The sequence below is a fragment of the Pan troglodytes genome, chromosome 21, assembly GCF_028858775.2.
Source record: "Pan troglodytes isolate AG18354 chromosome 21, NHGRI_mPanTro3-v2.0_pri, whole genome shotgun sequence".
NCBI lineage: Eukaryota > Metazoa > Chordata > Mammalia > Primates > Hominidae > Pan > Pan troglodytes.
The window spans coordinates 66,238,850-66,266,185 of NC_072419.2; the positions used below are offsets into that span (position 1 = coordinate 66,238,850).

The following is a 27,336-nucleotide window of genomic DNA, read 5'->3' on the forward strand; positions in this document are numbered from 1 at the left end:
GCCCCCCCCCCCCCCACCCCCGCCAACGCTCGCCGGGGTCGCCCGAGGCCTGAGCCAAGGGGGACGCGGTGGGCGCGGCTCAGGCCAGGCCCTCAGGTTAGTGGGTCCCGGCTGTCCCCGCGCTTAGGCCCGTCCTCCCGCGCTATGCTCTCCTGATGAACGCCCCGCGAGCGGAGTCACCCCCGCCAGCGAGGAGACGCGCTGCCTTGACTGGGGCCCTGGTCCCGGGACAGGCGAGCAGGAAGGGATGGAAGGGACGGAAGCGCGGGCGGGACCAGGAGAAGCCCATCCCCGCGCTATGCGTCCCCAGAGCCACTGGGACCCGCGGCTCCAGCCAGCCCTGCAGGGGCGAGCTGGACCGGGGGACCAGGGCGCCGGGCCGACGACTCCTGGGTGAGGCCTGGCTCCTGCCGGCAGGGGGCGCAGGGCCGCCTGGGCTCCTGGGTGCGGGTGCAGGAGGGCGGGAGAGACCGCAGGTCCGGAGACGGGGTGCTGAGCTGGGTACCCAACTGCGTATTCCTAGGCTCTTTCAGACGTTTCCATTTAAGATATCCGTTTAACTTATGCAGCCAGCGGGTGCTTGTGTAAAAAATCGCAGGCCCTTCTGAGACAGGCACAGCCGCGAAAGGGTCTCCTTGCCCCTTGGCTCGCAGAGGGCGTCGGTGTTCGGCGCTCAGTCTTCTGCGTGTTTTCCCCGTGCTCCCGTTCTGAGATGGAAACTGTTCCACGTGCACTGAGATGCAGCTCGGTCTTTCTAACAGCTTCGTAATTATTTAATCATGTGGATTAACTTCATCCGAGGAATTCAATCCTCCACTGATGAGCCTACACTTCTATTACAAATAATACTGCAGCAAACCACCTTTGGATTAATCAATATTTGTGTCGGATCAATTTTTAAAAGTTGAATTGTATGTGTAGTTAAACTTTTATAGGTATCTTCAAATCAAAATTTAAAATTATATTTTAATAACATTTTAATTTCTTATCTAAAAGGCACTAATTGTTTAAAAATATGGGATTAAGATTTAAATGTGCGGTGGAAAGCACCTGAAAAAAATAAACACAAGGGAATAGAATCAAAGCTCAGTTGTGGACCAGAGCAGATCAAATCACAGTAAATAAGCTCTCAGAGGTGTTTTAAATATTCTGCTTAGCTAGAATTACCAACTTCTTGACAACTTTGTAACTACCCCCATCGAACTTAATTTTGATATCTTAGTTTTTTAATTCAGAGCTGACAGATTACATATGCAATCTAAGGTACACAGGTGTACGCAGGGATTTGAGGGGATTTTATATGTTCAAAGCTTTCAATGCTTTTGAATTATACGTTTAAGTACTAATAATGTATAACACAAAATGTAAGAAGATCGAAGAGTGCTTCAAAATTGTGACCTGGCAATTTTGCATAATTATTTTCATACCTAGTTTTCCGCCAATAGATCTAAGATCCTTCATGGTGGAGTTGCGAACGCACAGAAATTTTCCTAATACACTTCAAAAATTAATAGTGATGATTTTTTACCTTGCCGCTTTTTAGTTGAAGAAAAATGTTAGTCTTTTTTATTGCTTCATGTGTTCAGGAAGCCTGCGGATTATTTAGTAAACATCAGTGAACTACAACATGGAAGAAAAAAACGATATCACTAATTTTACTGTTAATTTTTTTAAAGGTTTTAGACCGCAGCATTTCATGAAAAACCTTATCAATTATAATCAAAATTTGGAAACTATGTGCCGTGGTTCACACATATACTCCCTGCACTTTGGGAGGCTGAGTTGATGGGATTGCTTGAGGCCAGGAATTTGAAACTAGCCTGGGCAACATAGCTAGGCCCTATCTCTACAAAAAAACAAAATTAGCCAGGCGTGGTGGCATGTGCCTGTGCACCTAGCTGCTCTACGCGGGAGGCTGAGGTAGGAGAATTCTGCTTGAGCCCAGGAGCTGGAGGCTGCAGTGAGCTATGATTGCACCATTGCACTCCAACGTTGGTGACAAGGCAAGACCTTCTCTCAAAAAAGAGAAATATCATAATTTGGCGTTCAATTAATTTAGCTTTCTGAATCAACAAGCATTTATTTGGAATATTCTATATGTCATATAACAGGTAGAGAGAGCATTGACTTTGAAACAGGTTTGAATGTTCAATTTGTTACTTACCAGCTATGGGACTTTAGGTGAATTACAGTTATGTATTGCTTAATGATAGGGGTAAGTTCTGAGAAAGGTGTCTTCCTCAAGCAATTTTGTTATTGTGTGAATATCTTAGCGTTTACTTACAAAAACCTAGATGGTATAGCCTACTACACACCTCAGGTATATATAGTACAGTCTATTGCTTCAAGGCTGCAAACCTGTATACAGCATGTTACTGCAGTGAATACGGTAGACAACTGTAACACAAGGGTATTTGTGTATCTAAACACAGAAAAGATACAGAAAAAAATCTGGTATAATTCCATGGATCCACGTCATATATACAGTTACCCTGTTGAGTGAAATGTTATGTGGCCTGTGGCTGTACTTACACCACTCTGAGCTTTATTTTCAGCTAAGAAAAAGGGGATATTGTCTACCAGGTAGCATAACATTCAGAATTAAATGAAATCACATATTTAAAGCACTTAGCACTGTGGCCAAGCAAATAAGGGAAGACAAAATAAATCTAAGTTTTCTTCCCCCATGTGCAAGACTTTGTACTTAGGGTGAGGGTCATGATCCGGAAGGCAGACAGACACACACTCATTACTGCCTGCACAGTGTCATTAACTGTTGTAAGAGAAGTACATTAATGATCACATTCCCTGTATTCCCCTAGAGCTTTCTTCATACCTCATGCTGACCTGGCATATAAAATTGCATTTCCTTTTCTCAAAGACACATACAACAACTCTGCTTCTGACGCTGAGGCAGCGTGTTGTAGAAAGGATAAGACTTGCATGTGAAATGATTTAGACAAGAAGTTTCTAAAGCTTGGTCTCTGTAATTAGGCCACAAGAAAAACATACTGAAGCATAATAGAATAGCTCACAACCACTTTTGCACATATACTTTAATACTTAGGCTTGGGTAAAATCATTTTAAATAACATATTAAAATACGTTTGGGGGGACAACCCGGCAATTGCACAGCCCACTAGAAAATTTTAACATCTAAGTAATATAACTGTTTTAGGGTCTGAAAGTTCTCCTTCAGTTGTTCCACAGCCTCTTTATCAACTAGGCAAATATATTTAAGCTTTTAAATTTCATAATGTTGATATTTTTTAAAAGGCACGGGAGGTTCACTTAATATTAAATATATAACATTCACTTTCATGACCAAAACCTTTTTGGCAAGTGACTTTCACATAGATTATGAGATTCTCTACATGCCTTAAAATAAATCTGGCAGCTCTTAACTCATATCTAAATTCTCTGGACAATTGTCTTGCTCTCTGTTTTGGGGCCAGAGGCGTAGCAGTGAAGGCCCTAACAGGCTTGCTGACCTAATTGGACAGTTTGTTAAATAGCAGGAAATGTAACAAGGCTTCTTGCATGTTAATGTAGTGAACAGTGCTAATAGCCAGAGATTGTGCAATTTAGTCACAATATTTCAAGTCAAAATTCAGTGTTCTTATATTAAAAGATACCGAAGAAAGCTATCCTTGTTCTTTGAATTATAAAAGCACAGAGGTTGCAATGATCAGAACCAAACTGGTTAAAAGCCGAAATGCATCCTTTCAGTATTGATTTGACAGATGCCAACAAGCATTCAAAAATTTAGAGTTAATTTCTTGGTGACAGGTAGCATAAAATTGATCACACTGGTTTCAGCTGTATCATAAGCTTCACAAATTGGAGATCTTGTCCTTCCTGGCTGTTTTTTTTTTCCACACCTTAATTCTAGCACCTGTTGTCAGACCACTGTTCAGCACCAAAAGAACTCCTCAGCCTGGAGTTCTTTGGAGTTTTAAGTGATTGCCTAACTCAGCAGGGGACAGTGGTCTTGACTTCTCGGTTGACGGTTTAAAAACATAAAAGAATTTTATATTTTAAAACTGACAAACTAGAAAATGTTAGAAACTCTATCTGAAGGCACAAAGTATAAAGTTGGTGGGTACTTGATAAAACATGATGTATGTAAATACAGTTCAAAACAATTTAAAAGTATAAATATTTGTCAATTATTTTTCCTCCAGTGCTCTGGCTATTGCTGAAAACACCTTCTAGTTCCACCTTGTAACTGGACTCCCAAAAGATGAATGCTGACATCTTCTGATGCTTAACAAGAAGTAAAAATAGTCACCGGAATCATCAAAAAGGTAATTGCAAAGGGCACTGTTGCCTGAAATTCTCTAGTCACCTGAAAACTGAAATAACTGAGGCAAGACTTCTTAAAATGCTTAGTTTCAAACTTAAACAGAATGGCCCGATAATGATCAAACATGTACAGAGAAATACATGAAATCAGAATTGTGAATGCAGAGAAGTAACTGTTTTGCTAGTTTAAAAGTCTGAAGCTTTTCCCGCCTCCCCAGCTGTTAATGTAGGAGACACACAGCCTAACCAGGACAGTCTCAATGCCCAGGAATGGTTGTGTGATGACTGATAAAGCAGAAATTTCTTGCCTATTAATAGTTTCCCACTGTTAGAAGGCTACAGCCGTTGGCAATCAGATGTGGGCTCAGGTTTTCCTTGTCCTGGGGCAGGAATGCCTGGAGGGACCACGATGTGGGTCACACTGTACATTCTGTTTACTGTGGGCACAAACACAGAACTTTTTTTTTTAGCTTATTAAATCGAGAATATTCCTGAGGAGGCATCCGCTATGGGCTAAAGGTCCCAACATCACAATAATAAATAACAGCTGTGTTTACAGAGACACATTCAGGACACATGCAAAAGCTTTTCCTAGCAGGAGGACTTGGGCCTTTGCAAAACAAGCTGCTTGGGCCTCCCCAGAGGGCCCACCCTCCCATGCACCCACCCCACCACCCTGCCCCAACTCATTACACAACTCGGCCTTCTGGCCACCTGAGGCTACTTTTTAGACCAAGTGACTCAGACGTTTCAAGTAGAAGACAGGATGGGCCACTGCCAGGGGACCTTGAAGCAGAAAATTAGGTCAGAGGACTTGGAGGATGGTGAAGAACAACCAGATAGATGTGAGAGCCCAGCAGGGAAATGACAGGAGGCGCAGCTTAGGTGTGGAGGCTCCAGGTGGCCGGTCCCCGCGCGGCTCAGATGAAGTGGATCCAGCTCTCTTCGCACTCCCCGCGAGGCATGTGCAGCGCGTGGTTGCGACATGTGAGGCTGTAGTCTCGGTGGTCGTTGTTGTCCCAGTACTCGGCACCCGCCACTTGGTAGCGCACCGCGAAGTGCACGCGGGAGCCGAGCTCCAGCAGGAAGGGCGGTACTGGGAAGCCGAAGGTGAAAACGTCCTCCGTGCCCTCGGGGCCTGCGGGCCCGCGCCACCGCGCCACCGCCTCGTGGGTACTGCGCCAGCCCGAGAAAGTGTAGCGCACAGCCACCTGCTTCTCGAAGGCCACGTTGCACACGCGCACTGTACCGCTGATGCCAAGGTCCGAGCAAGTGACACGCTCCAGGCACACGAGCTGCCGCTGCAGGCGCTCGCCAAAGTCGGCGGCCTCGACGGGCGGCGGGAAATCGGGCACCAGGCAATGCAGGGTGAACTCCAGGTCCTGGCTGCTGCAGCACAGGTCCGAGTTGATTGCGAGCCGCGACAGCACGTGCAGCGGCACGGACGGGTCGTCTCCCGCGTTGAACACCTTGACCTGTGCCAGCTCCAAGCCCAGGGCGTCGGCGAAGCGCACGCGGAGCTTCTGGCTGCAGCCCGGCCGACACGCAGCGCCCGGCGCGCCCGCGGCCTTCTGGCGGCGCTCGGGGGAGCTGGGCAGTGAGCGCGCCCGCCGCAGGATGATGGGCCGCAGGCGGGGGTCGCAGCCCGACGGCGCTGGCGTTGGCGGCGGCGCGCGGCCCGGGCTCCCAGGGGGCCTACAGGCCCGCGGCTCCAGGGCCACGCCGCCGTCCAGGTCCGACAGGCAGCTGAGGCTCCGGGGGCCGAGCTTCCGGGATCCCAGGGCGCTAGGCAGGACCGCGGAGCTCGGGCCTCTGGACATGGCCCCGCCGGCCGTCGGAAAATGAGGCAGGGATGAGAGACGACCTCCCGACCCCGCGACAGCTCCCTCCGTGCTCAGAAGCCGCTGAGAGTCCACCGTATCTGCAACCTGCGGGGGACCTCTCGGGCCCGGTGCGCCCTACCCTTGGTTCGCCACCTTGCTCCTCGAGTCCTTGTCCAGGTCCTCCGCTTCTTGCGGTTAAAGAAATTGTAAGAGTGGGGAGTTTTTCTCTAGTGGAAGCTTTCAGAGGCCTCCCGGGAGCGCAGGGGAGCGCCTCTTTTTTCTTCTTGCTTCCTTGGAGGTTCTTACAAGAAGGCTGCGTTCCGGGAGCGGCCCCTCCCACTTTCCCGGTCGGCGGCGTTACTTACAAGGCTGCAACTTGACCGGGTGCAACTTCCTAGCGAGCCTCCGCCCCGCCCCTCGTGACGCCGCCTGCAGGCGGGCCCCCGCCGGCCTCAGCTCAGCCAGGGAGCTCAGCCGAGCTGCGCGCCTCCGCCTCCAGCTCCCCTGCCGCAGCGCGCCGCAGCCGGGCCTCCCCGCGCGGGCGCCGGAGAGGAAGGAAGGCTGGCAGCTTCGTCACGTGTCCGCTGCAGTCGCGAAACAGGTCTGATCAATTTCTGTTTACGTCTGCCTGGACTGCGCGCCTATCGATCATAGGCTTTGTCTGCACAAACGGAGGACAAGGAAAATGCATGCTGCGTGTCCTTAGATTTCTGGGTTGTGGATGGGGGGAGCGGTGGTGCAAAAACCGGCCTTGCCAGGAGCTGGTCTCAGGCTAATTTTAAACATCGAGGCCAGCCCACACTTTGGACAGGTTCACTGCAACCTGGACCCTTGGTCAGACCGAGGGAGCCTCACTGCGTAGAGGAGCAGCGTCATGTCCACATCACCCAGAATGCTTTGCCGCACCGAATGGCCAGCAGATTCCCTTGAGGGTGGGGAGGGGAGGTGCTGCTGTTGTCTTCCTGGACTCAGCGCCAGAGAGGAAGACAGGGGAACAAGAGTTATTACCCGCTGATGACTTCTGCAGCTGCCCTTAATCAGCCTCTGGCGCTTGGGGAGCATATTTGTAGCCAGAATCTCCGACTTTTAGCTTTGTTTCCAAGCAAGCCAGAAACACCAGCAAGGCCTGGAGCTTGTTTTCTGCCTATTTAGAACCCTGCAGGCATTCGTGTCTCTCACCCGGTAGCTTTGAGCACAAAACCCCACAGCTGTTGGTGTAAAGCATACCAGGTGAAATGAAGTAGAAAAGATGCAAGTGCACTTTCCAGAGAGCAGTTTGGGGCCAGCCATTCCATTAAGAAGGTTCCTTTTTATTGTCCAGAGGGACAAAGCAGAAAGAAAACCAGACTAATGAAAGGGGGTTGATTCAAGAACATTCGCTGCATCTAAAATGAGTCAAGGCTGTTGATTGTGGTATAATTCATGAAATGTGAGAGAGTGATTTTATTTATCATTGGATGTGAGCTAACTAAAAAGGCTTACATGATTATTGTGGGAAAAATACAGGAAAGTTTCAGGAAGAAAATAAAAATCTTCTATAATCATCTCTTTTATTTTACAGAGACAGGTGATACGGGAAAGAGAAGTATCCAATTTCCATTCAGTGCACTTTTAATAGGCCACTCAAAATGAGAGGGGAATAACAGCAATATGTGGTATAGATCAACAATGCTTCATAAAGAGATAATATATAATATGTAATATGTGTGAATATATGGAAAGTCTTATAATGGATTGATGTGATAGAGAAGGCCGAAAAATTGAATGGGAACGTTCCTCCTAGAGTTTAAGCTCCTTCCGAACAGGGACGTGCATAATCATTGCCATTTTTCTGGGTACTCCTGTAATTATTTGTTGCATGAATGAATGATTGGGCAATGCAATGATTGAACGCTGGAATAAGACCTGACCTTATTTAGCCTTCCAGATTTCTTCAACATATTATTTCCAAGGAAGATTATACCTGTGTGTGAACAGGGAGAGAGAGAGAGAGATGGAATCCATTCACAGTATTTATAGTAGTGTGATCCTGTGATCCTGTCTCTAATATCTACTGTAATAAGCAGAAAAGACAAAGCTGTAAGCATAAGACAATGTCTCCCTTCCCCAGTATTTCATAACCTAGAGTGCAAACCACTATATGATCACAGCCTTAATATTTCAATATTATACAAGTATTAAAAAACAAGTGAAAAACCAACCCAATACTGGTGGTAGGACCCTTTGCAATCAATAGTTACTGACAGTATTCTGTTGCTTCTAGTTCCGGTGGTGAGGAGACCTTTCCAAATATAAGAGGAATAAAGAAGTCACCTCCCCAGCTGTCATCATCTTCCAGCAGATTGAGCAAGAATATTTTGAGCACTACAGGAAAGGTAATGTAAACTTAGAAGAAAAATCTGACTTAGATTTATTCTGGGATTTTTTTTTGTTTGCTTGCTTGTTTCTTGTGTACATGTTCACAGTGTTTATTACTGCATCCCTGTTTTTAGACAGTCCATCAAACCCGAGATGATGATCAGCCACGTGATTTTTTCAAGAAGAGGAATAGGGTGAATGAATCTCATCAGAAAAGCAGGTAAATAGTTTTAGTATAATTGCTTTATCTTGCAAAAGACTCATTATCTCTGTTGTCCAGATTGAATATGTGGAGTGGGGAAAAAAGTATGTCTATAGATAAGAAATATACATTTATAATTTTTTTCTAGCAGAAATGGATAGAAAAGTGGTTTAAGCATAATAGTGGATAAGGATTCCAACGGTCATAATTCTGGCAGTTGTTAGCAGAATTATAATTTTGAGTAAGTCCTTTAATCACTTTTCTATGTTAGTTTCCTTTTATATAAAAGGATAGTGACAATAATTAATTTTTATGGATGCATACTGACAGGCAGGAACAAAATGTTTTAACAGTGTTATGAATTCTGAATAATGGAGATTCCTTCATTTCTTCATTTATTCAACATTTATTGAGCACACGTTGTACTATTGGCAATGATTTAATGTCCTCCATATTTATTAATTAAAATGTAGCACGTATTCAAATAGTTGCTTAGGTTGTTTGAAACCACTGGGCAAATGAACCTCTGAAGTTTCCAGAAAGCATGTTTACCACCCATTTCTATTCATTCTATCTGACTTATATTACAGAGAAGTATTATTAATCTTAAGTGCCACGTTCTTGGTAAATAAATTGAAAAGAGGATATTTTCAACTCTGATGTGAGATTCAGCATCAGAATAAATTATGCCAGAGAGAATTAGTTTCTATACTCATAATGCACACAGTATTCATTATTCCCTTTACCTGCTATTCACAAGGTAACACTAAGACCCTGTGTTTTCATTCATATGTGTTACAGGGCACCATATGATTTTATTTCTGTTCTTTAAACACAATTTTCCCAAATGTGTTTTCTGTTTGAAAACATTGTAACAAGCTTTTGATTTAAGGTACAGGTTTGTATGTGCAATGCTTTTATATATTAAAATTTCACTCAGCTCAGAATCGCCACCAATCAGTGATTAAACTGCAAAACTTGCATGTTATTTGATATTTACACTTAATTTAAAATAGGTGTATAAAATAAAACTGTTTTTACTTCTGAATGTTATTAAATGCTTTTGATGGTAACAATTCCAGAGTTCTACGACTGATTTTTTCCAAACTAATGTTTTTTTTTAAAGTACACACGAAAGTACGAAACAAGCACTTTGAGAAATGTTAATGTTTTTCCTAAATGCTAATATTTGATATAAAATGGAAACTGTGCATTCTCTTTTGTCACATGCATTATATAATGTATCTCAAATAGAGTATTATATGGGAAAATGTTCTATAAAATTACTTATGCTTTAAGGAGTTTGGAAGCTGACATTTTCTAATGCCTACTAATAGCTGAGACAAAAAAAGTACAACTAGAAGATTCTTTTTGTTTGTTTAATTATAGCCAGACCATTTTTTGTCATATGTGGTAAGAATTGCAGTTTTATTTTCTCACAGCAATATGAATGCTGGCCCATCTTGGAATAAAGTGCAACATTCAAAGAATTCTTCAGGAAAAAGGCAGAGTAAATCCCAAGTACCCCACGCTTCTTCCCAGCCGAGAAGCAGCCTCACAGCTGTCACCCAGCCTACTGAAGAAAAACTTAAAGAAAGCATTTCCCCGGAAGCAAGACGCAAAAGGAATCCACTCGGTTCCAGGTGTCAGGGGGCCTCAGGGAATAAACTGTTTCTTGATTTTCAGTCAATGAAAATTATTAAAGAGAATGCTGATGAGGACAGTGCAAGTGATCTCTCTGATTCGGAAAGAATTCCCATTCCTCCTTCTCCCCTCACACCTCCAGATCTCAATCTTCGAGCTGAAGAAATTGATCCAGTTTACTTTGATCTTCACCCTGGTCAGGGCCATACAAAGCCTGAATACTATTATCCTAATTTCCTTCCATCCCCTTTCAGCTCCTGGGACTTACGAGATATGGCCCTGCTTCTGAACGCAGAGAACAAAACGGAAGCCGTGCCCCGAGTGGGAGGACTTCTTGGGAAGTATATCGATAGACTTATTCAGCTTGAGTGGCTGCAAGTCCAGACTGTACAGTGTGAAAAAGCAAAGGGGGGCAAAGCAAGGCCCCCCACTGCCCCTGGGACCTCAGGGGCACTGAAAAGCCCTGGGAGAAGTAAGCTAATTGCTAGTGCTCTGTCCAAGCCACTACCTCACCAGGAAGGGGCTTCAAAGTCAGGCCCTTCCCGAAAGAAAGCTTTTCACCATGAAGAAATCCACCCATCACATTATGCATTTGAGACTTCCCCTAGACCCATTGATGTGCTTGGTGGTACCAGGTTTTGTTCTCAGAGGCAAACCCTTGAAATGAGGACAGAAGAAAAGAAAAAGAAATCAAGTAAGAGTACGAAGCTGCAGCGCTGGGATCTGTCCGGCAGTGGAAGCAGCTCTAAGGTGGAAACCAGCGGTCACATTCGAGTTCCCAAACAGGCAGCTGTGATTCTGGACTCAGCAGATTCCTGTAAGGCCTCCAAAACACAAGCACATGCACATCCTAGGAAAAAGGGAAAGGCAGAGAGCTGTGGTCATGCCACTGTATCGAGTGAGAAAAAACTGAAAACAAACGGAGTAAAGCAAAACACATATAAACTAAAATAAATATCTAAAATGATGAATTGCCAAGACCTGCAGGTACCTCAATGTTAGAGCGCTTCCAAAAGTCAAAATACTGTGAATTTTAAGGAATTTTACAAATACTGACATTTAAGTAGTTGATTGGCATTTTTGTCCACCTTTATTTCTACCCTGAGTGGGGTTATTTTCAAAGGGAGGTGTCTTTCAATAAGCCTTTCTTTGTATTGTCAGTCTTAGGCAAATGAGAGCCCTTTAGATAAAAATTATGTAAAATATGTGCCATATAAAGGAATAAAATGGCACCTCTCCAGGGAAAGTGTCAGTGAAACCTCAGCTACAGTAGCCGGTCTGTGTAGAGCAGCTAGTGGTGTTACCTCCCCATTTTCACATGCACGTAAGTATATGAAATAGTGCAGACTGTTTCAAATGGTGTGGAATCCTAAATGTTCAAAATAAGGCCCTTCTTGCCCACTCCCTCGCTTACTTTTTTATAAACTCCTCAAGCAAAATTTCTGTTCATTTTACCCTTAGGAGAAGCTTTAGTTCTTCCTCAAGTCAGGGAGTAGTGAGTTTGTGTTTTGAGTAGTCATTTATCACTAAGCTGGTTGCTTTCTAGAGAGACAGTGGAATCTAGTACTTTAATACATTTTCTCTGACATGGTTTTTTTTTTCTTTTTTGAGGGGCATTTTAAACTTAGAGGTGGTGGTAAAACCTACTTTTGAGTTCTCCGAACTGAGGTTAAAATAACTTGCAGAATTTTCCAAAGTCAATGGGCTTAGCATGATTACTGCTGTTTGGTGGGGCTGAGAATGAAATATTTGACATTCTGGAATTGCTGGCATGTAAAGCTTCTCCAGAGAGGCACCCCAGGGAAATCACTCTTTACAATTTGTAAAGGAAGGGCCTGTAAAAGGATCAAAACACATGGACCTACATTCAGTGTAATAGTTACAAAGTTACTGATTTGGGTTCCACACCCTGTGGTCCTTAGTCAAAAATAATGATCTGTTTCAGTTTGCAAGAGCAGGATTTTATTATTTTGCTTGGGGTGTGGGGCGGGAGAGTGGAATATGAGTAAGGTTGCTGAATGAATTCTAAACTCCCTTATCTGGTGTTCAGGCTTCCCAACTCTCTCCAAGCCTTCTTATTTCACTGCAGTTAAATAACATCTTCTTGTTCCTATAGTTGTGCTGTGAGTTTTCTGTTCATATTTGCGTAGTGTATTTTAATACTGCCCATGTCATTATAGTTGATTTTATCCCTTTAAGCAATTACTGTATTTGTTTTTGACGTAGAGGTTTCAATTTTTTCACCTTTGGGGCAAATGAAAAACTTGGCATTTTTCATTTGGGAACATATAATAGCTTGTAAACTTTTCAGACAGCAGTAAATGTCTGAAAAAATATCAAAAACAGCATAAAGACAAGATTATGTAGCTATAATTATACGTATATAATTATAAAAAAACAATGTGCAAAGGTTATATTTTAAGGTCTTTTAAAATCTGATTTTAATCATACCAAATGACATAGTATTTTTTATGGTAGCCTTTTACTTTCAAGACTTAATTTTCAGACTTGTACAAGTTCCTTCTTACATTCTTTCCCTCTCACACCATCCTACTGGAGAAAGCATACTTTTATGCTAAGATCTTACTTTAAGCTTTTTATGTGAACAAAAGATGTACATATAGTAAGTATTACTTCCGTAGTCCTCAAATATACTATAACTTTTGTACTTAGTATATGTTTTATATTTGGAAAACAGCACTACGCTTAGTTTTCCTGTAGTTCCTGAGTGATGTCTGTGTGTTCCTTGCCTGCCCTTTTTTGTGAGCACAGATTAGTCTGTTATCCATGGCTGGCACTTCACTTATGATCCTTTCTCTGCTAGATTTTTATGCAGCTCTCTATGAAGTTTCATGGCCCATAGATATTCAAAAGCATGATATTCTATACATATGTGTATATGTATATATACTCCTTATGTTAATACTAAAGTGTTTATGCTGAGTTGCTGCCTTTCCCCGTCATGTATCCATGTGCATGCTCTTAGAGACCTTGAATGGTTGAGGGTAAAGTGATTTATTAGTAATTCTACTTGCCTTGTGTATGTCTGAGCTGAAGACAATCGTGATTAAGAAATTTAGAGGTGGCCGGGCGTGGTGGCTCACGCCTGTAATCCCAGCACTTTGGGAGGCCGAGGCAGGCGGATCACCTGAGGTCGGGAGTTCAAGACCAGCCTGACCAACATGGAGAAACCCTGTCTCCACTAAAAATACAAAATTAGCCGGGTGTGGTGGTGCATGCCTGTAATCCCAGCTACTCGGAAGTTTGAGACAAGAGAATCTCTTGAACCCGGGAGGCGGAGGTTGTGGTGAGCCAAGATCATGCCATTGCACTCCAGCCTGGGCAACAAGAGCGAAACTCCGTTTCAAAAAAAAAAGAAAAAGAAAGAAATTGAGAAGTAACGCCTCATAATATTTGTTCCCAGCTTTTTAAATTGAAGCTGGTTGCATAATCTGGGGAATAGTCATAATTTCATGTGTTATACAGTTTAAAAAGCCTGCAAAAGTGACTTTGCTTGTTTACTTTCTGCCTCAGATTGACTATTTTAACCAATATTATCACGACTAGATCATAGCTCCTAGTGAATAACATGAGGTGTTTTAAAGTTAGGTCTATTACAGAATTAACATAAGCACAATTTTAATTTTATGATATCTGATACGCCTATCTAATACATCTTAATGCATTAAATGCTGCAGATAAGAATCTTGCTATTTTTCAAGTAGACAACATTAGAAAGTTGAATCATGAACTCATTCAGTTCATCAAGTCAAAAGCATTGAGTCTTTTGCTAGTCTAGTGACATGGGTCATTGTATTTCCGAGAAGTGCCTCTCATTTCTGGGGAGTTGTTTACATATACCCTGCATTTAAACCAATTAAAACAATCCAAGTTTCTTTAAAAAAAAAAAAAAAGAAAAGAAAAAAAAAGAAAAATATTTTAGGCTTAGAATTATCTAATGGAAAAAATGTAAAAAAGTTCAAAAATGAACTAAAAGTATATCAGTATTTGCAGTATTTGCTGTGATTACTTAGGTTTAGACTTTCTCAACTTCTTAGATGACTAAATGGGCTGAAGACTTGTAACTAACTTGAATAGGATAGACTTCATACCCTGTGACAAAAAGGATGGGGAAGAGAATATCATTGGTCTTGCCATATACCTACTAGCTAAAAGGAAAATGGTTTGTAGTTGTTCTTGGGCCTACTGTGTTGCTTTTCAGAAGGACATAAGACTTTCTACTTTATCTAATATGGATATCATCTACTTCCTCATTCCTTTATGCTCACTTATGGAGTAGTTACATAGAAATATAACTCTTGGTGGTACTGTATTTTAAGGTAATTCAGAAGCAGTATTTATTATTTATGTACATGTACAGGACACCATTCAAAATGGCTTGAAAATATTCAGCATGTTTGTTATTTGCTGTTATATTGTATGTTTAGTTGTGTATGTGATAAACAGAATTGATGTAAGTTTTTGTGGACTTGAATTTCTCCTTCCTTGAGATCAATTAAACAGCAGAAAAATATTGTCTGGATTTTTCTGGTATTGTTTTGTTTTGCTTTTCATGCAGTTCTCTTCTGAAGCTTGCCTTTATTTTCTCCCTGGTTATTTAAAGGAATTGCCCAGGATGAAATGCTGTTACAACTCCTGTCTTAACACTAAGCGACATGGGTGGCCAAAGCACAGGTTAACATTACCGGATATATCAGAGAAGCATTGCAGTACATTTCTTGAGTCGCTCTTCCACTTACTACTCCATGTTGAGGATTAATTAGGGTAGCAGGATGCAAATTCAGTAAGCATAAATTAAGGTAACCTGTGATGTAATGAACTTTCACCTTTATGTACATATCCGGAAACGAGTACCGTCTCTTTCAAGGAAGTGGCCTGGTTAGGAGATAGCAGTTTTGAGCAGCTCCAGCTGCAAACATTCTCAAAAGCCCTTTGCTCTTCTTTCTAACTTCACTCTGACAATAGGGTGCATTCTTTTGAGTCTACCAAATTGTGGCAGTAATGTTCAGTGGCTTAAAAAGTAAGTTTTTGGATATGTTTTGAAAATTAACCATGCTGGAGGTTTAAAATCTTTTTTTTTTTTTTTGTACAGGAACTGTATTATTTTGGGCTGTTGCTGTTTTATTATCCACAAGGTGGCGACCAAACCCTTTCAGATAGCAGTGAATTTGGCCTGTGAGTACCTTCTAGTCAAATAAAAAGGTTTTTACTGGAATCAAAAAGAAATGGAGAGACAAAGACTTTTTGACTTCAGGCCCAAAGCATGTTCTTTATTTAACTTCACTCTGCCATCAGAGAATACAGTGGTTTATTATATGCAGTTAGGTGCTGTGGAGGATTCTCTTTGATTCATTGAACAGTCTCACATCATAAAACACTGTATCCAGCATAGAATCGTCCTCAATGAAGTAACATAAATCATCAATTTATAAAAATCTTCACAGAGATCCCTGTTTCATAAAATACAATTTGAATATTTTTGTCTTCAGCAATTTAATGTATAAGGAATTACTGTAATAATACTGGAAAATATATATGGAATTAAAAATGGAATAGTCATAAATAATTGCCCTAGCTTAAATGAGATTTTAGAGCAAACAAATAACACATATTTAACTTTAGATTACATTAAGCGAGGACAATTTCATGTGAGCTCCTCCCTAGACCTACTGAGTCAAAGTCTGCATTTTAACAAAATCCTTGGCACATTAAAGTTTGAGAAATCTGCTTTCCTGGTACTTAAGTCTGCAAGTTTGAGTGACTACTTTATGGTGGGTGAGTAGCTGGCAGGCCCTCTCCCCCTCAAGCAAGCCATTTGCTTATCTAGCCCTATTTTCTCCATAGTTTAAAGGCACTGGGCTGGCTGTTTACCTAACAGGTTGCCTAAATGAGTGATTTACGGCCTCTGATAAAATCTGCTCCACAAGTGAATGCTAAGGAGTTGAAGTTTATTTATTTATTTTTTTCAATAGCTTTTAGGGTACAAGCGGTTTTTTGTTACATGGATAAATTATATAGAGATGAATTCTGAGATGTTAGTGCACCTGTCACCCGAGTAGTGTACATTGTACGTAATGCGCAGTTTTTTATCGCCAGCCTCCCTCCCAACTTTCCCCTACTGAGTCTCTAAAGTCCATATGTCACTCTGTATGCCCTTGCATATTCATAGCTTAGCTCCCACCTCTAAGTGAAAACATAAAGATTTGGGTTTACCACTCCTATGTTACTTCAGTTAGAATAATGAGGTCAGGAGTTCGAGACAAGCCTGGCCAACAAGGCGAAACCCTGTCTCTACCAAAAGTGCAAAAATTAGCCAGGCGTGGTAGCATGCGCCTGTAATCCCAGCTACCCAGGAGGCTGAGGCAGGAGAATCCTGGAACCTGGGATGCAGAGGCTGCAGTGAGCCGAGATCGTGCCACTGCACTCCAGCCTGGGTGACAGAGCAAGACTCTGTCTCAAAAAATAATAATAATAATAATAATAATAATGACCTCCAGCTCCATCCAAGGTTTTGCAAAAGACATTGTTTAGCTCCCTTTAATGGCTGAGTAGTATTCCACAGTATACTATATATATGTGCGTGTGTGAGTGTGTACATATATATCACATTTTCTTTATCCACTCAGTTGATGGGCACTTAGGTTGGTTCCACATCTTTACAATTGCGAATTGTGCTGCTATAAATATACGTGTGCAAGTGTCTTTTTCATATAATGACTTCTTTTTCCTTTGGGTATGTGTTAGTCTGTTCTCATGCTGCTATAAAGAAATACCCAAGCCTGGGTAATTTATAAAGAAAAGAGGTTTAACTGACTCACAGTTCCACATGACTGAGGAGGCCTCAGGAACCTTACAATCACGGTGGAGGGCACCGCTTCACGGGGCGGCAGGAGGGAGAATGAGAGCCGAGTGAAGGGGGAAGCCCCTTATAAAACCATCAGATCTCAGGAGAACTCACTCACTATCAGGAGAACAGCATGCGAACCACCCCCATGATCTAATCACCTCCCAAGAGGTCCCTCCCATGACATGTGGGGATTATGGGGACTATAATTCAAGATGAGATTTGGCTGGGGGCACAGCCAAACTATACCAGGGCAGATACCCAATAGTGGGATTGCTGGATCAAATGGTAGATCTACTTTTAGCTCCTTAAGGAATCTCCATATGTTTTCCGTAGAGGTTGTACTGATTTACATTCCCATCCGCAGTGTACAAGCATTCTTTTTTCCCCACATCCATGTCAATATCTATTGTTTCTTGAGTTTTTAATAATGGTCAGTTTTACAGAATTAAGGTGGTATCTCACTGTGGTTTTAATTTGCATTTCCCTGATGATTGGTGATGTTCAGCACTTTTTTCACGTTTTTCTTGGCCATTTGTGTATCTTCTTTTGAGAACTGTCTACTCATGTCCTTTGCCTACTTCTTAATGAGATTACTTAGTTTTTTCTTGCTGATTTGTTTGTGTTACTTGTAGATTCTACATACTATTCCTTTTGTCAGATGTGTAGTTTGCAAATATTTCCTCCCATTCTGGGGTTGTCTGTTTACTCTGCTGATTATTTCTTTTGCTGTGCAGAAGCTTTTTAGTTCAATTAGGTTCCATTTATTTATTTTTATTTTTGTTGCATTTGCTTTTTGGGTCTTAGTCATGAATTCTTTGCCTAAGCCAGCGTCTAGAAGAATTTTTCCAATGTTGTCTTCTAGAATTTTTATTGTTTCAGGAAACTGGCAAGCCACATGTAGAGGAACGAAACTGGATCCCTATCTGTCACCTTATACAAAAACCAACTCAGGATGGATCAAATACTTAAAATATAAGCGTTCGGGCTTCTTAGATCACCTAACCACCTCATCTGATTTTCCTTACATTCAGACTCCTAGATTTTCAAACTCCAGGTGTGGAACACTCACTCGACTTCCCTTGTCTCTTTCCTTTCACTCACTTGGTCATTTTGTCCAGGATTAGAAGAGTGTTCACCATCTGTCAGCAAGCTTTTCCTCTAAACCCATCTCTTGAGATACTCTGCCTAATAAAGCAAGGAGAAAGAAAAGGAAGTCTTTGCTTTTCTCACGTGGTGTTTTCAGTTTTCTAAATGCTGGAATGAAATGCTTTTTATTTGTAGAATTTATATAATACTGAAATAGCTTAACAAGTTTAATTGAAGATGTTCTGATTTTTTAAAGTATATGTGTTCACCTTAACAGAACAGTTTTTGATGCAGGAAGGTAAAAACAGCTGTTTAAATCTTCCCCTTTACTTTCCTTTCCTTCATTTTCTCCTTTCCTAAAGAAGCATAAACAATTTATGTCAGGGGTGTCCATTCTTTTGGCTTCCCTGGGCCATACTGGAAGAATAATTGTCTTGGGCCACACATAAAGTACACTAACACTAACAATAGCTGTTAAGCTAAAACAAAAAATGCAAAAAAATTTATAATGTTTTAAGAAATTTTATGAATTTATGTTGGGCCGCTTTCAAAGCTGTCCTGGGCCACAGGTTGAACAAGCTTGATTTACAAACATAAATGATAGAAGAAAGAGCATGGTGATTCATACCACTAGTATGATTAGCATTGGAATATACTTGCAAAAAGTGAAAATGCCTTCAATAAGTTATATCTGGCAGCGTTTTTGTTTGTTTTTCTAATTGCATATCTGCAACTACATATTAGTTAAAAAAAATTGGGGCAAGAGATTAAAATCTCTCCAAGATAATTTTCTGGCCAGCTCTTAGTGGCTGACAAGATACCAAAACCTAAGTTTCAGTATGCACGCTCAAATCAACCCATGTGATTAGTAATCAGAATTGAAAAAATTCTTAGTCCTTGAAAAAAATCCAGAAACACAAATGATGGATTATTTTATTCTAATATGAAATCTAATGAACTTCAGCTCTTAATATATGTGACAAGATATTGGGGTACAACTAGAGATACACTATCAGGTATTGGGTAAAACTACACTTAATAATGATGAATGCATCATGAGGGCATCCCCGCCCGGCTTGGGCTTCTGCTTGGACAGTGGTCTAGCTGGTCAGGCCCCATGCCCAGCTGAAAGGAAGAGAACCGAGGTGGACAGCAGGACTGAGGGAAGATGACAAACACACTGGACTCTACCTGCATTTGGCATTTCCCATATGGATCAAGTAAACAACAGAGAAGTAAAGTGCTGATGGAGTTTTCCTCGATGGAGTCAAATTCACCTTTCTGGTTTTTTCCCAATATTGCATTATAAATTTTTTCAGGCCAGGCACGGTGGCTTACACCTGTAATCCCAGCACTTTGGGAGGCCGAGACAGGTGGATCACCTCAGGTCAGGGGTTTAAGACCAGCCTGGCCAACATGGTGAAACCCCATCTCTACCAAAAATACAAAAACTAACTGGGCATGATGGCACATGCCTGTAATCCCAGCTACTCAGGAGGCTGAGGCAGGAGAATCGCTTGAACCCGGAAGGCAAAGGTTGCAGTGAGCCGAGATTACGCCATTGCACTCCAGCCTAGGTGACAGAGTGAGATTCTGTCTCAAAAAAAAAAAAAAAAAATCAAACATATACGAAAGTGGAAAGAGCTTCACAGTGAATACCCGCATGCTTACTCTCATAACCAGACAGTTGCCACCTGGCTGTGTCTACTCTGTCCATCCGTCTAGCCACCTAGCAGTCCCAGCTGTGGCCTATTCCAGGCATCAGTATCCTTCCAGCTTCTGCCTGCCATGCTCACCCTCCAGGGCCTCCACTGTGGGTAGCTGTTTTATACTATATATATATACAGAGAGAGAGAGAGAGAGAGAGAGAGAGAGACAGAGTTTCACTCTTGTTGCCCAGGATGGAGTGCGATGGCTTGATTTCGGCTCACTGCAACCTCCACCTCAGCGATTCTCCTGCCTCAGCCTCCCAAGTAGCTGGCCATGTGTCACCACACCTGGCTAATTTTTTTGTATTTTTAGTAGAGACAGGGGTTCACCATGTTGGCCAGGCTGGTCTCAAACTCCTGACCTCAGGTGATCCACCTGCCTCAGCCTCCCAAAGTGCTGGGATTATAGACATGAGCCACTGCGCCCAGCCCTGTTTTATATTATGTTAATAGCTGCTATGTCTATGGCAGAGTTGAACCTACTTCACCACTACTGGAAGCAGAACTCTTCCCTGATTATTTTAAAAACCCTTCTCAAGAGTGTTCTGAGAAATTAAACTTTTCTTGTGACTATGAAGAAACGGGAATTGAATTCAGAAGTATTGGCTGGAAAATTATTTTTGTGTTAGTGAATATAGAAAGGTCTTGACTCAGGGGACATATAAGCATGAGCCATTTTATTCTTCCTTAATCTGAGCCTTCACCCAAAGCATTTCAATCCCTCAGTTACAACTGGGGCTCATTATTACCCAGTCACGTCAGTCAGTAAAACCAGCCCAGCTTAAAACTTCGATGTCAGCCTTGATGGAAATCTAATCTCTTCCATCCGCCCTGGGTGGGCTGGACTCCCAGGTGGGTGTGTGGGCAGGGGAGGCTTGGGCAGCCCCTCCTCACCTTCCAACCCAGCACTGAGATCCTAAGGCATGGTGGTGCTTTGCTGTTGGGACACCTCTGCTCCCTCCCTCTTCCAGGCTCTGCCTCCCCTAGCGTTGGTGACAGAAAGAGAGACTAAGGGAAAGCCTAAGGCCTGTCCTCTGTAACAGGCCACTCTCCCAGCCTTTCACTGCGGCTGGCTCACCTCTGCAGAGGAGGCATCGAATGCCAGCCTTCTCACCTCCCCAGCCAGGAAAGAAGGCTCGAGCCCAGCGCTTTACTTCTCTGGTGTTTACTTGATCCATATGGAAAATGCAAAATGTAGGCAGAGTCGGGTGCATTTGTCATCTTCCCTCAGTCCCACTGTCCACCTAAGTTCCCCTCCTTTCAGCTGGGCATGAGGCCTGGCCAGCCAGACCACTGTCCACGCAGAAATCCAAGCCGGGTGGGGATGCCTCATGATGCAATCATCATTACTAAAAAAAGAACAGTGAGAACTGGAGGTGGCTGGGGGCACTCCTCAAAAACATGAGAAGGTTGACCCTGGGTAGGTAATTGTAGCTCATACCTCCCTTGCAATCAAGTAACTTTTATCTCATGAGTAATCTCATTTCTTCATTTGTCAGCTTACAGGGAGCTGGGAGCTGCCACCATGTGGCTATAAAGTATTACTGTACTTCCAAGGACACAGAAAGGAGCGCTAGACTATTGTCACTATGATCACATGCTCAGAATAGAAAGGGAGCGGGGACATCTTCAAGCTCAGGCTCACCCAAGATGTGCGGCAGGTGATGCCCAGAATCACCAGCTGAGTTCCAGGCCCCGTGGCCTACCCAAGTAGGGTTGCCGTGTGGGGAACTGGCATTCTGCTCAGTTATGTTAAATGCTTGAGAATGTTGAAAACTTGTTTGTTTCTAATATATTAAAATACCAGTTCCTATGGTGTTTTTTGTTTTGTTTTGTTTTGAGATGGAGTTTCACTCTTGTTGCCTAAGGCTGGAGTGCGATGATGCGATCTCAGCTCACTGCAACCTCCGCCTCCCGGGTTCAAGGGATTCCCCTGCCTCAGCCTCCGGAGTAGTTGGGATTACAGGTGTGTGCCACCATGCCCGGCTAATTTTAAAATACCAATTTCTTTTAAACTTAAAACGAATGTGAAAGTGGAATCATTCACTGTTGTCCCCCAGCTCCGCCCAGACTAGAACTTTGTGAGGCTAATGCCTTTCTAGCAAGAATATTTTAGTCCCCAGCGCTATTCTAGCAGCAGGGAGTGCTCAACTGATGTGGTTTTTTCACATATATTTAACATGGTTTAGCTCACCTGACTTATATATTCTAAATTAGTAATTCTAACTTAATCAGTTTTTTAAAAATAGGCTATCATTATAGAAATATCCACTTTGAAAATAGGCACAAGGTGTTCAGTTTCTCTTTATGCACAGGAAATATCTATAGACTTTGAAGTTGTATTTATTATTCTTTTCAATAATAAGCTATTAATTTCAATAAAAATAAACTATTCAAATTAAAATATTCAGCAGCATCTCAGAGCTATGAATGTTCAGTTAAGCAAAGAAAGTTTTTTTTTAATTGGGAGATTTTTATTTTATATTTTATTTTTGATGAGTTCTTTTTTATTTTTATTTTTTAATTTTATTTTTCCATAAGTTATTGGGGTACAGGTGGCATATTGGTTACATGAGTAAGTTTTTCAGTGGAGATTTGTGAGATCCGGGCGCACCCATCACCCAAGCAGTATACACTGCACCATATTTGTTGTCTTTTATCCCTCACCCTCTTCCCACTCTTCCCCCCAATTCCCCAAAGTCCATTGTATGATTCTTATGCCTTTGTGTCCTCATAGCTTAGCTCCCACAAATCAGTGAGAATATACAATGTTTGATTTTCCATTCCTGAGTTACTTCATTTAGAATAATAGTCTCCAATCTCATCCAGGTCACTGCAAATGCTGTTAATTCATTCCTTTTTATGGCTGAGTAGTATTCCATCATATATATCTGTATATACACATATATATACATATATATGTGTGTATATATATACATATATATGTGTGTATATATGTGTATGTATATATACATGTGTGTATATACGTGTATGTATATATGTGTATATATGTATATATGTATATATATATATATACATACACATATATACACACATATATGTGTATATATACATATAGATACGCATATACACATTTTCTTTATCCACTAGTTGATTGATGGGCATTTGGGTTGGTTCCACGATTTTGCAATTGTGAATTTTGCTGCTATAAACGTGCATGTGCAAGTATCTTTTTCGAATAATGACTTCTTTTCCTCTGGGAAGATACCCAGTAGTGGGATTGCTGGATCAAATGGTAGTTCTACTTTTGTTCTTTAAGGAATCTCCACACTGTTTTCCATAGCAGCTGTACTATGTTATATTCCCCCCAGCAGTGTAGAAGTGTTCCCTGATTGTCACATCCACACCAACATCTACTGTTTTTTGATTTTTTGATTATGGTCATTCTTGCAGGAGTAAGGTGGTATCGCACTGTGGTTTTGATTTGCGTTTTGCTGATCATTAGTGATGTTGAGCATTTTTTCATATGTTTGTTGACCATTTGTATATCTTCTTTTGAGAATTGTCTATTCATGTCCTTATCCCACTTTTTGATGGGATTGTTTTTTTCTTACTGATTTGTTGGAGTTCATTGTGGATTCTGGATATTAATCCTTTGTCAGATGTATAGATTGTGAAGATTTTCTCCCACTCTGTGGGTTGTCTGTTTACTCTGCTGACTGTTCCTTTTGCAGTGCAAAAGCTCTTTAGTTTAATTAGGTCCCAGCTATTTATCTTTGTTTTTATTGCATTTGCTTTTTGGTTCTTGGTCATGAAATCCTTGCCTAAGCCAATATCTAGAACAAGCAAAGAAAGTTTACCTTTTATTTTATCTGTTTACTACTTTAAACAAGGTAATGTGATAAAAAGGTCATGTTAAGGTAATCAGGGTTAGTGTATCACAGATTGTGTTTTAAAACTTGCTTACTGCAACCGTAAGTATTGGTATAATATAATCTCAAATTGTCTCTTTCAGAATTCTCATGCAAAGACTCCCGGGTTGCCACAGAGATCCCTGTCCATAGGGAGGCTCTTTCCCATCTCTCCTCCCTCCCACTTTAATTCCAAACTCAAAAAGGCAGATTAATCTAAGCTTAAAAAAGGTTTTAGTAGAAATAATTTGCAAACCCCAGAGCCCTGGGATATTGTTGGAATAACAATTTTTAGTGCTTTGGAAAGTAAAAGTTGATTTTTCTTTTCTATCATTCTTCCCCATCCCTTCCCCCTTAATAAAGTTATCATTCTTGTCATTTTCTAGTTTTTTTTGTTTGGTTCAAGAGGATAAGATTATAGAAAATAGTCACTAACATATCCTGCTATAGAAAGAGATGATTGGACCTTCTATTTGGAAACTAGAACAAACAAGGAAACAAAGAAACAAATAATTCTGCTTTCCGATAGGTGCTGGTTTTACTTCCTCTGGCTGAGCTGTTGTTCCTGAGGTCAGACCCCAGCCAGTCTTTTGTGTACGTGCAGGACCATGGTGGCTTTAGTTTCTACCCCACCCTTCCTAGGAACTCTACTTGTGGCAAACGTATGTTCAAGCTTACAAGTCAGCCCACCCCACTCTGATAAATGCAAGAAAAGCTGAAAAGGGAGGAGCAAGATGGGATGAAAGCATCTGGGCCAAAGTGACCTGAAAACCATTAGAGAAGAAGCTGCTGGCTGAGAAGGAGGTGTGTGGCTCCGGTGAGACCACCAGCTTGGAGGACTGGTCAGCAGCTGCACGTTCTGGGTCTGTCTTGGGTATTCCCATATGGCCATGAGATCCGGGAGCCACCCCTCGCTGCTGCTGCTTCTAGTGCTGCTGCTGTGGCTGCTGCAGGTAAGCTGAGCCTGCAGCCTAGTGCTCAGGTGCAGGGAACTGAAAGCAAAGCACAAGCTGGCCCTGCCCCTTCTAGGCTAAGGGAGGGGAGAGGGACTGAGTGTGACCTGCTGGGACCCAGGGCTGGCTGTCTTGAGAACGGCTTAGGTAGCAGGGGCTCTGGATTTATATAAAGGGAAGTTAAGGGTCCCAGTCTGTTTGGGGCAACAGTGGGAGCAGGCTAAGGGACCTGTTTAAAACTAATTTATATAGTTCACACTATTTTTAGTGAGATTACATCAACACACACGTGTTTTCTTTCTTTGTTTCTTTCTCCTTTTGTTGAGACAGGGTCTGGCTTCATCATCCAGGCTGGAGTGCAGTGGCATGATCAAGGCTCACTGCAGCTTTAACCTCCCAGGCTCAGGTGATCCTTCCACCTCAGCCTCAAGAGTAGCTGGGACTACAGTCACTTACCACCACGCCTGGCTAATTTCTGTATTTTTTATAGAGATGGATTTTCACTATGTTGCCCAGGCTGGTCTCGAACTCCTAAGCTCAAGTGATTTATTCGCCTTGGCCTTCCAAAGTGTTGGGATTACAGGCATGAGCCACCTCACCCAGCCAACACACACAATTTTTTTTTTTTTTGAGACAGGGTCTCGTCATCCAGGCTACAGTGCCTGGTGACATCTCAGTGCACCGCAACCTCCTCCTACTGGGTTCAAGCAACCTCCTGGCTCAGCCTCCCGAGTACTGGGACTACAGGTGCACGCCACCATGCCCGGCTAGTTTTTGTATTTTTATTAGAGACAGGGTTTCACCATGTTGGCCAGGCTGGTCTCAAACTCCTGACCTCAAGTGATCTGCCTGCCTCAGCCTCCCAAAGTGTTAGGATGACAGGCTTGAGACACTGCGCCCTGCCAAGTTTTATAATGATACTTCTGTTCACACTTTACATAAGATTGAGGAAATCTCAGTTGTCTGGATCCAAGGCAATTTGAGCAAACCCACGGGGATGGAATGGCTAAATCCATTGCCCCCAACTGCCACTGTTTAAATGGGAATACAAACTAGTGGAGTCAGGATTCGAAACACATGGGCTTGCTCTGTTTGTACTTAGAGTGGACAGAGGTAATGTTGCATGCGCTTGTTGGTTATGATCTGCTTCGCTGGCTTTCTGTAGGTAGGGAGAGGGAATCATTTCTTCCTTTGAATACCAGCTGAGGGTGGGAAGCAGCCCAGTGGCTGGTAACTGTGACCTCTGGACTGGGCTGCTTGGCGTCCTGACCTAGGCTCCTTCACAGCCAGCTGGGTACCTAGGCCAGCTTAACTTTGTTCCTTACCTTGGATCAAGTTGAACTCACCTAGGGAGCTTCAAGGGATCTCAGTGCCTGGGTTTTGCCCCCAAAGGTTCAGGTTGAGCTGATCTGGGAGTGCACTGGGTGTCAGTGCACTGGTTTTAACATAACCTTGTTAAGCCTATTTTTCTTCACCTGAAAATGGAGCTAGTAACTGAATTTATCTGAGCCAGTGGTTGTGCCAGTGAATGAGGAAAAGCGTAAAAGCCCTTGGTACTGCGAAAGTTGTCAGAATCAGAATGGAGTTCCTTATGTTAAAACACACACACACACACACACACTCACACTCACAGGCACAAAGCCTGATATATAGACACAAAGAAGGTTATGAAAAGGGGGTTCTCGCATTTGTAGGCTTGATAACTAAAACTATCACAAAAGCTCTGCAAAAATAACAACTTTGCACAAAGGCCGTTAAAACCTTACACAAAAAATACTTTTTCGAAGAAATCTTCCCAGCAACTTTTTGTGCAAACTCAGACCAGTGTCACCCTTCTTATTGATCTTTGTAGCCAAAGATAATTGTTTCAAAACAATGATATAATCCTTCTCATTTTTTCCTTTGAAAACCTTTATCTCCCTTTACCTCCCTGACTCTGCACATCGTTTACCATGGCACACGTATTCCCATGGCAATGTCCTTGCCCAGACAAACGTCATCTTCTCTTAGAGAGCCTCTGTCTACTATTAGGTTCACAGTTCAGTAACGACCCAGCCGTTTTTCTAATCACAGTGAAAATGGTTGCCAATATTCATTCAGAGCTCATGCTAAAACTATTTACTGGATACCTGCTTTGGGCCAGGCACTGGGGATACACCAATAAACATAATAGGGGGAAAACCCTGTCTGAAAGTGGATAACTTGTTTGGTACCAGTTGCTTGAGGTTTGGAGAATTTTCTTGGGCACATTTTGCCATATCAAGAGTTACGAGTTCCCTTAGTCAGACAGCACATTAATTTGATCTCCAATACTTCACAGAAGTCCTTTTTAGTAGCCCATGTTTGCATGGATTTGAATATAGTCCAGATCAAATCCTGTCCCCATCCTTCCCTCGCTCCTGCTCCTACCCACAATGAGTCTGATCAGGAAACAGACCTGAATTCTCTTCCCTCTGGCGTATTAGTGCAGTGCCAAAGCAAATTAATTGACTTCTGAGGGTGGTTGGGTGGGGGTG

At 42.3% G+C, this 27,336-nt stretch overlaps 3 protein-coding genes across 17 annotated transcripts in view; 2 read left to right on the top strand and 1 right to left on the bottom strand.

The window, feature by feature from the left end:
• On the top strand, window positions 1-14,866 carry FAM217B (family with sequence similarity 217 member B). Of its 2 annotated transcripts, XM_063802702.1 has the most exons (5): window positions 1-96; window positions 4,185-4,307; window positions 8,392-8,503; window positions 8,621-8,706; window positions 10,131-14,866. In XM_063802702.1, exon 5 carries the CDS (start codon window positions 10,135-10,137, stop codon window positions 11,284-11,286), a length of 1,152 nt encoding a protein of 383 aa, XP_063658772.1. In that variant the 5' UTR covers window positions 1-96; window positions 4,185-4,307; window positions 8,392-8,503; window positions 8,621-8,706; window positions 10,131-10,134; the 3' UTR covers window positions 11,287-14,866. The 2 variants fall into 2 exon arrangements, with proteins under 2 accessions (XP_063658772.1, XP_003953840.1); XM_003953791.6 differs by lacking the exons at window positions 1-96; window positions 4,185-4,307 and adding an exon at window positions 6,516-6,729.
• Window positions 3,042-6,125, bottom strand: PPP1R3D (protein phosphatase 1 regulatory subunit 3D). Its single transcript, XM_001142110.8, has one exon. The coding sequence runs from the start codon at window positions 6,123-6,125 to the stop codon at window positions 5,226-5,228; it is 900 nt and encodes a 299-aa protein (XP_001142110.4). The 3' UTR covers window positions 3,042-5,225.
• The window catches only part of CDH26 (cadherin 26), a 93,107-nt gene continuing 76,957 nt past the window's right edge, over window positions 11,187-27,336 (top strand). For 13 of the 14 annotated variants that reach the window (XR_010154143.1, XR_010154144.1, XR_010154145.1 and 10 more), the window contains exons 1-2: window positions 11,187-11,319; window positions 15,446-15,528. Coding sequence is in view for 11 of the 14 variants with exons in the window: in XM_063802694.1 (XP_063658764.1) it covers window positions 11,296-11,319; window positions 15,446-15,528 (107 nt within the window). In the remaining 3 variants the exon portion in view is untranslated. Of the gene's footprint in view, window positions 11,320-15,445; window positions 15,529-24,672; window positions 24,821-27,336 lie in introns of those variants that run through there. The other variant, XM_009437525.5, reaches the window with a different exon arrangement.